At 36.3% G+C, this 13,227-nt stretch overlaps 1 protein-coding gene across 1 annotated transcript in view; it reads left to right on the top strand.

The window, feature by feature from the left end:
- The window catches only part of LOC124529224 (uncharacterized), a 299,198-nt gene that overhangs the window by 101,261 nt on the left and 184,710 nt on the right, over positions 1-13,227 (top strand). The window contains exons 11-12 of the mRNA XM_047103062.1: positions 5,551-5,814; positions 9,437-9,614. Coding sequence (XP_046959018.1) covers positions 5,551-5,814; positions 9,437-9,614 — 442 coding nt within the window. The remainder of the gene's footprint in view (positions 1-5,550; positions 5,815-9,436; positions 9,615-13,227) is intronic.

Below are 13,227 nucleotides of genomic sequence, written 5' to 3'. Positions count from 1 at the left end.
GTGTGTGTGATGGGCAGACATCTGAGAAAATAATTTTGACTATATTTGTATATATTTGATATTTTAATTATATTATTATTTACTTATATTTAATTAAAATAATATACGTTTATTGTGAAATAATGCTAGAAAGTTAGATTGTGGTGAGGGTGCATTAGGGCCTTTAATATGATGCTAAGGAACTACAAGTTATACGATAAATATAAGTTGATAAAAAGATGTCAGTTAGGTAAGAACCAGCCTACCCAAGAAGCAAAAAGTGGAGCTTATTCTTAACAGAAGTTTCTGCAAATTTTTTGTTTAGTTCCAGAGACCGAAGTAACTTTACATGACCAGACTACAGAACAACAACAACAAAATGAAAGTAGAATTTTCCATATGATATAAATATTTTTATATGACATCCAGGAGTTCACAATGAGGGAATAAGGATACTTGACCATACTTGGCCCTTTGACAGCCAATAATAAACTTTTCTGTTACATATCATAGATGGCCCTACATTTTTAAGACTTTTATCTCTGATTTTCATCAGCTTGACTCTGATAAGCTAGGTATTATTTCCTTCTTTTATTTTGTCTTCTTGGGGTTTTCTGAGCTTTTTGGTTTTGTGGGTTGATGTCTTTCATCAATTTTCAAAAATCCTCAGCCACCGTCTCTTCAAAATTATTCTCTGCACCATTGTCTTTCTCTTTTTCTTTCAGGACTCCAATTCCGTGTGTTCATTATTTTCCCACGGGTCTTACATGCCCTGATCTGGTAATTTCTTTTTTTCTTTTTTCATTCTTTTTTTCTTCGCGCTTCAGTTGGGATATTTTTTTGATCTCTCTTAGAATTCATCCATCCTTTTCCTGCTATGTCCATTTCTACTGTGAAGTCCACTCAATAAACTTTTCATTTCAAAGTACTTTATTGTTTTTAAAGAAAATTATTATTAAAAAAGTAATTATTATTATTATTAACTATTATTTTAGAGAACTTTTAAAAAGTTCCCTCTTGGAGTTTCTTCCTCCTCATGGTTTACTTCTATCTTTTCCTTTATTTCTTTATCCTAATTATGATTGTTTAATGTCTTTGTCTGTTAATTTTACCAGCCAGGTCAGCTGTGGGTCGGTCTCCATTGGCTGTTATCTTTTATGTAGACATCACATGTTTCTGTTTCTGTGGCTGCATCTTGTGCCAAACATGGTGCGTAAATGAACTGTAAAGACTGAAGTAGAAGATATTTATCCCCCACTAAAAAGCTGTCTCTGTCAGGCAGCTGTGGTGAGGGGAGGATGTCTCTGGTTAGAATTAAGCTAAGTTGGGGTTAAGTTGTAGCTTTGGTTAGTGTTAATTCATTCTTGGTTTTCAAAAGTTTTGAGGTGTAAAAAAATCCCTCCTTCTAGCCGGGTTTGGTATCCAAGCACCGTGTAACTGTAGGCTTCTGCCCTGCTCCCTCGCTGCACTGGATATCTCCCTTTGGCTCTCACCCTGGGTCCAATTACTCACATGTGGCCGAGCGCTGGATACAAGTGCTAAGGTTGAGAATTGGTCGATGATGAGGACTCGTTCTGTGTCTGGGGCTCCTATGTGTTTGGTATTCCATGTTAGGCCAAGATGGCTAAACATTCAGCTAGATTCTCCATTTACTTGCGAAGCCTCCTACCCAGTGACAAGTCTGCTTCTTCATCTATTTCCTAAGATTAAAAGCCACCTGTAGTCCAAGGTCATATATGAAGGGCTTACCCCTCTCTGAGGTTTAGTTTTCCCTAAATTTCTTTGTGCCCTAGTTCCCCAGTGGGTTCAATAATATGCATAATTTTGTAATTTAGCCGGTGTCTTTTCTGTGTTATAGTGAGAATTATTGTCATTTCTGACCACCCTCCTCATAAAGCAGAAGCAGCACTTTGAAGGTCTTCTGTTGGTGAAATTACTTTGTTAATTTTTTTTCTGATCGTAAAAATAACAATCCTTTTCAAAATTTCAGAAAGTCCAGAAAATTGAAGAATACTTCACCGATATGCATTTTCATCATTTTGTAAGGCTTACCCTAATCCTCTCTGAGTTGCTTCAATCTCCAGGTATCTGGTATCTAAGAATTTTACTTTCTCTTCCAATTTTCCATGTAGGCTTCAGCCTTCAAAATTCTTGTTTTCTTCTTGGATTTTGCTTGTTCTCTACTCTCCTTTCATATGTACCTTCTATCACACGGAACGTGAAATGCATCACCTTTATGCTATACAGTGAACTCTAGGTCTGTAGTGTATTTTCCTTCCAAAAGTAGGCCCTTCTTGGTACTCAGAAAATAAAGGTATTATTCCAAGGACATTATGACCCCCAACCACCGGGACTGATGAGATGGCATTGGTGGATGGCAGAGACCCATGCATTTATTTCCCTCATTTTATAGTACTCACTTACGAAGCTATTGTAAAATACTCATGGAACTATCACACCATAAGATAGCTGTGGAAATATCCAGGTTGGTGGAGAGGATCCTCTGAGAGATACAATGAAACTCGGTGATCCTTTCTTGCTGAAGAGGAAAAGAATGAGTCCCAAGCTACACATTACAGAGCAACAGATCTCTCCTGTGATACAGGGTGAGGGAAAGAGACTACAAGAATAAATAAGATAAGACAACTGTTGTCAGATAAATTCCTTTATTTGATAACATATAGCTCTTTTCCTCCTTTTCAATCAATATCAGTGACTAGATTTTTGTTCATATATTTATTTTTTTTGGGCTGTCAAGGTAGCTGCATGTGACTCTTCTATCTTGTAAAATAGGCTGCCATGGAATTTCCTTTCATGCATGAGGACTGGCTTCTCACGGACACATGCTGCCTGGCGTTATTAGGTTTTGTTTAGCGGCCTTGAACTGTCGTTCCTCACGCAGAATGATACTGGTGTTTTACAAGGTTACAGATGAATTTTAACCTCGATAGGTTCTTTTCTTCTTTATTAAATACACTGTAATCTGATTCGTCTTAGAGATAATTGAAATAAAAGCTTAAAATAATAATAATACTAGTTATGTGCATTTCATGTTTTTATGACCTTTTTTTTTTTTGTATTTATTGTCCAACCCAATGGTTGTATCAATTTACTGAGGAAGATGCTTATACCCTTGTCTTTTATTGAGGAGGAAACTTGAGTGCATGGAAACCTTGATTTAAAAAAAAAAAAAGTGACTAGCCCAAGACCACAGAAACTTAATGATAGAATTGGGTCAGTACTGGTCAAATTCTTACTTTATCTATTTTGGATGTATAGCTGAGTAAGATCAGGTTAGTAGTAGAGGGGCATTTTTAAAGGCACCGATAAGAGTAGAAGAAATTATTATAATGGCATCGGTTCAGCTTTATTTCTAAATGATGATTCAAAACAGGTTTCTGACTTCATTTCTCCTCCTCCTCCTTCTCAGTTAGCTTTGATTCTCTTATCACAAAGGTTACTCACAGCCAACTAGCCAAATGAAAAGTATGGCTTGATTAAGAATCTCTTTTGTCAGTAATTTGTGTCTAATGTTTTTAGCTTTCCCATGGGCTGTTGTAGAAAATGGTAAATCTGGTTTAAATGAAACCTGATCCTGTTAATGGTTTAATAGCAGCTGCCACAGGGTTATGGTATTTTTCAACAGATGCTTCTGTTTCATTTTAAACATAAACTGAGTCTTGGAATATTTACATAAATCATATAAAATATGCCTACACACTTTTGGCTAAATATATTGTTATAAAATAGTCTTAGGCAAGTCCCTATCTTTGTCCATTTACAATTATTCACATAGAATTTGAAAAAGAAACCCAAGCCTATGCTCTATTAAAAAAAAAAAGATTATTCACTTTCCTGAAATTCTTTTTTAAAAGGCCAAAGGGCAAGCTCCATCTCTACATCTGGGGACCTGAACAATGATTTGGTCAATCGGATCATTTCAACCATCTTTATGCCTAACACTATTTATTTAGCATGGACAAATTGCTTATACAGTGACGTGCAGTACAGTTTCAACTGAAATAAACAGGAGAGTCACATAATTAAATGGGACACTATTTTTCCTTGAAGAGGTAGACGTTGTAATAGTAATTTAAGCTATCATTATACCTAGGATTAGTTTCTCTGGAGTGCGATAGCTCAACCATTTTGTATCTATTTTATTTTTTTAAATGTTTATTTATTTATTTGGAGAGGGGAGAGCGAGGGAGGGATAGAGAGAGAGAGACAGAGAGACAGAGAATCCCAAGCAGGCTCTTCGCTATCAGTGCAGACCCCAACATGGGGCTCGATTCCATGAACCATGAAATCATGACCTGAGCAGAAATCAAGAGTTGGACGCTTAACCAGCTAAGCCGCCCAGGCACCCAAGTTCAACCATTTTTTTTAAAGCATTTCTTCTGTGTAAAGGACTCGTTTGGGGTACGAGAAGACTACAAAGATGAGTGGCAGGCAAGTAAAACGATGATGGTGACAACTGATAGAAATAGTTATACTATAGAAGCAGCAGCTCAAGCAAAAGGAACCGGAAGTTCAGTATACCGTGTTAGGTAACTTACGAAGTGCAGAATCTTGAATGGGCAGCATCAAGTTTGTTGCTTGGGTCACATTTTCATGCTGGCATGTTGCTCGATTAATTTGGGCTGGAAAGGTTATGCATGCAAATACATCCAATAGTGAATTTTTCTTCAATTTTTTTTTTGATTTGGGTGTAATTGACACACAATGTTTCATCCGTTTCACGTGTATAACGTAGTGAACCAAGTTTACACCTGACGCTATGCTCCCCACACATGTAGGTACCATTTGTCCCCATATGCCCCTATTATAGTATCACTGACTACATTCCTTATGCTGTGTCTTTTATTCCAATGACTCATGCAGTCTGTAACTGGAAGTCTGTATCTCACCCTCTCCTTCACGCATTTTGTTCATCCCCACCAGCCTCCTCCCCTCTGGCAACCATCAGTTTGTTCTCTGTGTTTCCTCATCTGATTCTGCTTTTTGTTTGTTTGTTTATTTCTTTGTTTTTTTTTTCAGAGTCCATGTACATGTGAACTCATATAGTATTTGTCTTTGTCAGTCTGACTTACTCTTTAGTCTAGGTTCATCCGTACTGTTGCAAATAGTATGATCCCATCCTTTTTAATGCCTATGTGATATTCCTACACACACACACACACACACACACACACACACACACACACCCCAAATCCCCCTTATCCATTTGTCCGTCAATGGGCTCTTAGGTTGCTTCCACATGTTGGCTATAATAAATAATGATGCTGTGCAAAACAGTATGGATTTTCCTCAAAAAAGTAGAAATACCATGGGATCTCATAATTCCACCACTGGCTATTAATCAAAGAAACAAAAACACTAATTTGGTAGGATATGTGCACCCCTACGTTTATTGCAACATTATTGACAATAGTGAATTTTTAAGGGCAACCAATGGAAGTAAAACCCAACTCTGTCCTTAATTCTAAATTATACATAGGTGCCATTGAATGTAGCACATTTCTGTGTATAAGCATCCCGATCTCCCCTTGCCTTGGTATCCTTCCCTAGGCACTCCCTCCGAAGAAAGATGTGAAACCTGGCATGGCGTTCTTGTTTGAACTCTGTCTCCTTCGTGGGAAATATGCTTCTTTTGACTGGGTTGTGGGCTGGGCAGCCTTCCCTGTGTGTGACAACAACTTCGATGTAGTGGACGGGAAATTCAAGTGTCCCCTTCTCCGAGGTCATTATGACCAGAAATTTGACAGCTTCAGGAAAATGGAAGATTTGATGTGCCGGGACTTGGACCACTGGCTGTGCAATCTCTACTTTCAGGTTTGTAATATGATTTTTTTTCAAATGTTTTATTTATTTTTGAGAGAGCAAAAGTGGGGGAGGGGCAGAGAGAGAGGGGCAGAGGATCTGAAGCAGGCTGACAGCAGCGAGCCCCATGTGGGGCTTGAACTCACGAACTGTGAGATCATGACCTGAGCCGAAGTCGGATGGACACTCAACCGACTGAGCCACACAGATGTGCCTGTGATATGATTTTGTAAGTAAAGAACTTCAATTTTTTCTGAAACCGGGGCGCCTGGGTGACTCAGTCATTTAAGCGTCCGACTTTAGCTCAGGTCATGATCTCGTGGTCTGTGAGTTTGAGTCCCATATCCGGCTCTGTGCTGACAGCTCAGAGCCTGGAGCCTGCTTTGAATTCTGTGCCTCCCTCTCTCTCTGCACCTTCCCTGCTTGCACTCTGTCTCTCTCTGTCTCTGTCTCTGTCTCTCTCTCTCTCAAAAATAAACATTATTATTTTTTCTAAAACTGCTTATTTCTAGCGTTTAGCTGACTTTCGCGCTATTGAAAATTTCAGTATGTATCATAAATCTGTGAAAGCATTTACATCTTAATGCTTTATTAATGCTGATTAAATTGATGTCTACAAATAAGGAACGAAATTCCAGAATTAGCAGGAAATTTAAAGATAATTTAACCCAAACTTCTATGTCTCGAGCAGGCTGAGAAGGGCACCCAAATCCTTCAATTCTCTGTTTATAATCTGCTGCTGTTGGATCTGATCTGTATCATCAACTTGGGTATAAGGCGATGGTGTTTCCTTATCCAATGTACTAATTGAGCTACTACTTTGTGTTGGGCATTGCTTGTTCTAGAAATACAAAAGAAATGAGATAGTCTGTGCCTTCCTGATGCTCGCCACTTATTTGATGAGACAAGCATGTGTTCATACATAAGATAATTAATGACCCACATTTCCACGGGATGAAAATGGTCTTCACCAAACTCCCTTTGCCGTACATATCACTTCAAAGCATGCTGTCTTAATTACCTCAAGAATTAAAAACGAAACACACTCCCAAAAAACCCTTGGGTGAACACCATTTATTTGTACATATTTGGAAATTTATTTTCTAACCAAGTCTTTTAGCAGAAATGTCATTGCAGAAATTCATTCTAGGCAGAAACTGCGGAGGATCAAAAAAAAAAAAATGACAGAATACCTTAAGTGTAAAGCATTCCAACAGAATTTTAGTTTATTTCAGTCCTCTATGTGCAAATTTATTCTTTCTGATTATGATGGTTTTCCACAGCGCCCCTATCAGAAAATGCTATGATTTTTTTTTCTTCCTTACCTGAGTGTTTGACATTTCCCTGTCTGTCTGTCTGTCTGTCTATCTAGCTAACTAGCTAGGTTGCTATCAATCTAATCTAATGTATGTATGTATGTACATGTACATATATATGTATTATATGTGTATGTATGTATCATCTATCACTGTCATCTACCCACCTAAGTGATTGAACTATTAAATACGGACATTTCCAGGAAACACATGTAGTTTTGGCTTAAAAATCAACAGCTATATATCCTTCTTATGTGATGGTCTTCCCATTTCCTGTGTATTTTATGTTGAATCAACCGGCATGTTTCCCCCTCTTAGTGAATACCATTATAATGTTTTGCTGAAATATCTTTTTGAGATATTATGGGTTGCTGTTAAGAAAACAAATATAAATATAAATATGTACCTTTCTACTCATTTTAAAAATAGTCACCATTCTGGGATAAATCTGACTGTATATTGGAATTATGTAGGAAACTTTAGAAATAGTCCAAATCTTGTTCTCAGAGATTTTGATTCAATTGTTTTGAGGTGGGGTATCAGGATCCGAAGTTTATAAAATCTTCTATGGTTTAGAAAGGCTGATATAAATACATTTGAAAAGGGAGACCATTAGAAATGAATTCAAAGGAGTTATTGAAAAATCCCTCAAATTTTGAAGTGAGCTAACCCAAACAAAATATTTTATAAGTGGATGATTTGAATACCGCATTAAAAAATCAAAATGAAATAAAATACAGTTATAAAAGCAAATAAATTTTGATATAGGTTTACTAGTGAATGTGAAAGGCATCTATGATGTTTTTACTATTTGTTCCCTAAAATTCAGTGTTGTGTTAACTATGGCAAGGTCATTTCGGTAGTGCTGGTATTGATTATAAAGACATAAGTATGTTATATTTAAGATAAATCAAGAAGTGATGTTTAAAATTTATAAGGTCAAGAAAACTAGCTATTTGCAAAACAACATTAGAAAGCTTGATTTCACTAAAATTTACTTGATTTGAACACATTACTAAAATTTTCCTTTTTCTTTTCTGACTCCCTTAAAAAATGGTGAAATGTAGTATTATGGCTTATGTGTAGAGCCCACTGGTCATTATTCATTACAGATGATTGTAATTGTCCTCTGACTTTCTTATTTGTTAATAAATGTTTTCTCTCTGTATATTTCATGGGGGGGCCGTGAGTCTTATCAAGGAGAACAGTGTCATTATTTAAGATAGGATTTTCTGATTGTCAGCAGCATAAGTAGGAATGCATTTGCTTCTTTTTCATGAGGATAAAAATGAAATATTTTTATCTTGAAATCCGATTTTCCTCTTATGTGAAATTCTTAAATATTAGGAATTTTCCAATGTGAGTCTTCTCAAATGCAATTTTTGAACAAGTAAATGTAATTTTTGAGTACTCCTTTTGGAGTTTCTCAGGAAAAAAAAGTAACTTGGATTAGAGAAGAGAAAAGATAGGTAAATGGGATACTAGAACAGGAAAGTCATTTCTGTAATGCAGCCTTAGGAGATATTAAAGGAAATAAGTCAGATAAATTATGATCATTTCCCTCCTGTGTCTGTGAGTGGAAAAAAAAATCACACTCAAAGAGATTGTGGCCAACCCAGAGCACGTAGCTAATCCATGACCTCACATGTTCTACCATGTTGCTTTTAGGGATAGAATTCAGGCTCACAGTCCGAGTGTGGAGACTGGGGAACAGGTCTGATTCGTCCCCCTAGGGTATGTGAAAAAATACAAGGGGAGAAATTACGCAAGCAAAATAACCTTTAACTTTTCCCTGGCAAAAGTTCCTCACTTTCTTAAATATTTCACTTCCAATGTCATGGAGTTTTTCCACCAAGCACTTTATTATTAAATTTGTAAACATAGAGAGATGTTAAAAAAATTGCACAGTGAAACCCATACAGTCACCCCTAGAGTCTACAATTTTGTCTTTTGTTTTTGGACTAAAAACGTTGTTTCTTGGAGATAGTAAATACAGAATGAATATTTGCTAACTTGATCCCAGTGTAAGTATCAGATAGTGTTATTTGCAAGAAGATATTAAGGAAAATTATAAGGTAAAACAAAGGAAAAACTAAGAACTAAATAGAGCAATGAAAATATCTAAAGCAATTATGTAAATCGTTGCTACAAAAAAAGCATACTTTGTAAAGCCGCCAAACAAAAGCAATTATAAGGTTCGGAAAATTGATTCGCCATTGACCTTTTGGAGTTTGCAAATTGTATCATTGTTCTAGGGTAAAATTCACTGTGTGTGAAATATTTTCAACAGTTTAGATAAGAGATTTATCTCTTAATAGGTTATTAGACTTCCTCTGTGTTTGGATGATCAAACAACCTATGAAAGGCAGACTCAGCTTCCTCCCGAATTTCCAGTTTCTTTAATGGCTGGAGCAGAGACAGCAGAATCAGGCGTGGAGAATACGGCTGGCCTTTCAGAGAAACAAACAGAAGAAAACATTTGTTCATCCCTGGATGGTAAGGCTAAAATCCTCCCTACGCTCTTCTCAGGGTTAGTTGACCGTCTTCAGCATTCTATTACTAGTATTTCAAGTTGTGTTATATTGTAGAAAACTGAGAAAGAAATTTTAATTATTAATGTAGTTATTTCTATGCCATGCTGCTTAAAGAGAATGTAATCATTGACAAGAATATTAGTTTCCATACTGCATAATTATTTACTAATTATAATCAACTGTAGAATTACTTCATTGAAACACAGGTCTTTCTCCACGGACTTGTGGCTTAAAGTAAAGCTCTAGAACTTTCTTGCTTGCTCACAAGAGTGGTAACCAACAAATGGCTATGAAAGAGAACATACTCTCATAAAGCAGTCTTCAACTAATATAGTTTATTTCATAAAGCTGTTTTCAAAGCCTGGCTTAATCAAGCACTAAATAAGCAAATAACATTCTCTGAACTAGTTAATGTACAGCTTACAGAAGGGATATATTAGCGATTACTATTATTTTTTGCGAGAGAGTTATTTCCTTTACCAAAAGATGTACAAGATTCTTGGGGCGCCTGGGTGGCGCAGTCGGTTAAGCGTCCGACTTCAGCCAGGTCACGATCTCGCGGTCCGTGAGTTCGAGCCCCGCGTCAGGCTCTGGGCTGATGGCTCAGAGCCTGGAGCCTGTTTCCGATTCTGTGTCTCCCTCTCTCTCTGCCCCTCCCCCGTTCATGCTCTGTCTCTCTCTGTCCCAAAAATAAAAAAAATAAAACAAAACAAAAAAAAACGTTGAAGGTTCTTTAACAGGTTGTATCTTCTAGCAGTAATAATAGTATCAGGAGCAAGAGTATGGGGCTGAACTGGTAGTGCAACTAATATTAGAAGACTTACCAGTAATAATAATTACATGAGATACATGTTTTTCCTGTGCCAGGCACTATAGGAAGGACTTTATTTTTTAGTTCGGAAATTAGCAAATATTTCAAACATATGGTTCAGCAAATAACATATACCAGTAATAGTAACCAGCTGTGTCCATTCTTGCTACTTTGCCATCTTTGCTCTACGCCTTTTCTTTTAAAAAGTAACATTTTGGGGGAACCTGGGTGGCTGTCTGTTGGGCGCCAGACTCTTGATTTTGCCTCAGGTCATGATCTTGGGGTTCATGAATTTGATGCCCGCATTGGGCTCTGAGCTGGTGGCACGGAGCCTGCTTAGGATTCTCTCTCCTTCTCTCTCTGTCCCTCCCCCTGTTGCATGAGCATGCATAAGAGTGCATTCTCTCTCTCTCTCAAAATAAATAAACATTTTTTTTAAAGGAACATTTTACATGTGATTCAGGTCACCTGTGAACTGCTTGCTACTTGTGTTCCAACCCTCTTAGACTTCCTATTGATAGTTTCCGTGTATGTTTCAATACATTTCCTACAGATGTATGTAATTATCAGCAATGTATAATGTCTTTTCTATGTTTTTAAAGGTTACGTAAGTAACCATGCTTTATACCTATGTCTGCAACTTTATTTTCTCTCAGCATTATCCTTGAGATTTACACAGCTCCTACACACACACTTATATATATTTTGGTTTATTGATTCCTTTGCCGTAAAATTGCATACATAGCAATGTGCATGATTTTAACAAAATGTGTTTATTTTTATTTTATATGTTGTTTCAAGTTTGGCTCAATTGTAAACAAGATTACAGTGTTTATTCTTGGACATGTTCTCCTTAAGCACATAGGTGCGAATTTCACTAGCATCTATCTACCTAGGAGAGGAATCACTGAATCACAGGGCACACACTTAACTGCCATCAAAATTGTTGTATCAATTTGCCCTTCTAACAGATGTCTAGGATCTTGTTTGGCTCACATCCTATCAATCTTTGTTACAGTCAGTTTTGCCAGTTCAGTTGCAATGAAATATCTCTTTGCTTGAATTAGAATATTCCTGAATATGACTAAGTCTGACCATTTTTTCCAAATGTTTCTTTGACCATTTCGTTTTTATCTTCTGTGAACTGTCTATACCTATATTTTGTTCGGTTTTCCTCTGGGTCCTTTTTTTCTTTTCTTTTTTAAAAAATTGTTTTAATGTTCATTTATTTTTGAGAGAGAGAGAACATGAGTGGGAGAGGGGCAGAGAGAGAGGGAGACACAGAATCTGAAGCAGGGTCCAGGCTCTGAGCTGTCAGCACAGAGCCCGAAGTGGGGCTTGAACCCACAAGCTGTGAGATTATGACCTCGGCTGAAGTCGGACACTTAACTGACTGAGCCACCCAGGTGCCCCTAAAACTTTTTCTTACTAATCTGTAAGAGTTCTGGACTTTTTTTTTTTTTAATGTGAAATGAGTCATGGGAAGCACTTGATTTCTAATTCAATCTTTGATTGTTACTGATTATTCACTCATTCTATTTAATTCATTTAAAAAATCAATTGAATTAACTTAGTCATAGTATTATTGTGCATATAATCTATAGTAATACTATGACTATATATGATTATATATAATGTATAATATACGTATTTAATTTAGATTATATTATATACATATGTACATAATACAATATATGTTATGATATATACGTGTATTAAGTCTATAATATATGTTATACATTATACCCATGATATATGTATATTACGTTTGTATTCATAGTTTATTATCTTTAAAGTTTATTTCCTTTTGTTCCAGTTTTCTTGACTAGGGAATACACTCAGATTGCTCAAAATAAAATCTGCGTCCCACTGGAAACTAGTTCTTCTCCTTGAAGGAAACCAATGTTTTCTGAGTATTACTCTATAGATATTTTATGTTTCTATAGGAAAATACATAAAAATACTATTGTAATTTTTCAATACCACTATTACAGTCTTCTTTTCATTATTCATATTGGTTAATATATGCCTTCTTCGCTTTTCTTTATCAGTTTTGGTTGGGTTTTATCTTTTTATTCATTTTTTTAAACATTTACAACTGCTTATCTATCTCCACCAAGACTCCCTCTCCACTGATCTTTTGTTTTCCATGTATTTATACTTAGCTTTATTATTTCTGTACTCCTATTTTCTTCAGGTTTGGGGAAGAGTTACTTTTCAGTCCTGATTTGAAAGCTTGAGTATTTATCTTCAGTTTTATTTATATGGTAGATATGGGTGAAATCACCAATTCTGTCCTAGATCTGTGCATTTGTCCTTATAGTGCTATCAATATTGTGTTATGTATTTTAGATGTGTTGTTAAATGCATGCAATTTTATGATTATTAGTTTATATGTAATTATTTCTCTCATACAGATGTAGTCTCTCTCTATGTGCCTATTAATGCTTCAATTTTTATTCTATTTCTTCTGCTATTAATACTACCACCTAATTTTTTTTTGATAAATGTTTTATGGCATATGTTGTTTTTCTAATATTTATTTAAAAAAAATAAAATTTGAGATAACTGGGTGGCTCAGTCAGTTAAGCATCTGACTTTGACTTGGGTCATGATCTTGTGGTTGGTGAGTTCGAGCCCTGCATTGGGATCTGTGCTGACAGCTCAGAGCCTGGAGCCTGCTTCGGATTCTGCGTCTCCCTGTCTCTCCGCCCCTCCCTCACTTGCACTCTCTCTCTCTCTCTCTTCCTTTCAAAAATAAATA

Source organism: Lynx rufus, unplaced genomic scaffold, assembly GCF_022079265.1.
Source record: "Lynx rufus isolate CCGP_SWC_20201006 ecotype Redwood Valley unplaced genomic scaffold, mLynRuf1.p SCAF_6, whole genome shotgun sequence".
NCBI lineage: Eukaryota > Metazoa > Chordata > Mammalia > Carnivora > Felidae > Lynx > Lynx rufus.
Note: the sequence above shows the minus strand (reverse complement) of the source record. Positions and strands in the feature narration are given on the sequence as shown.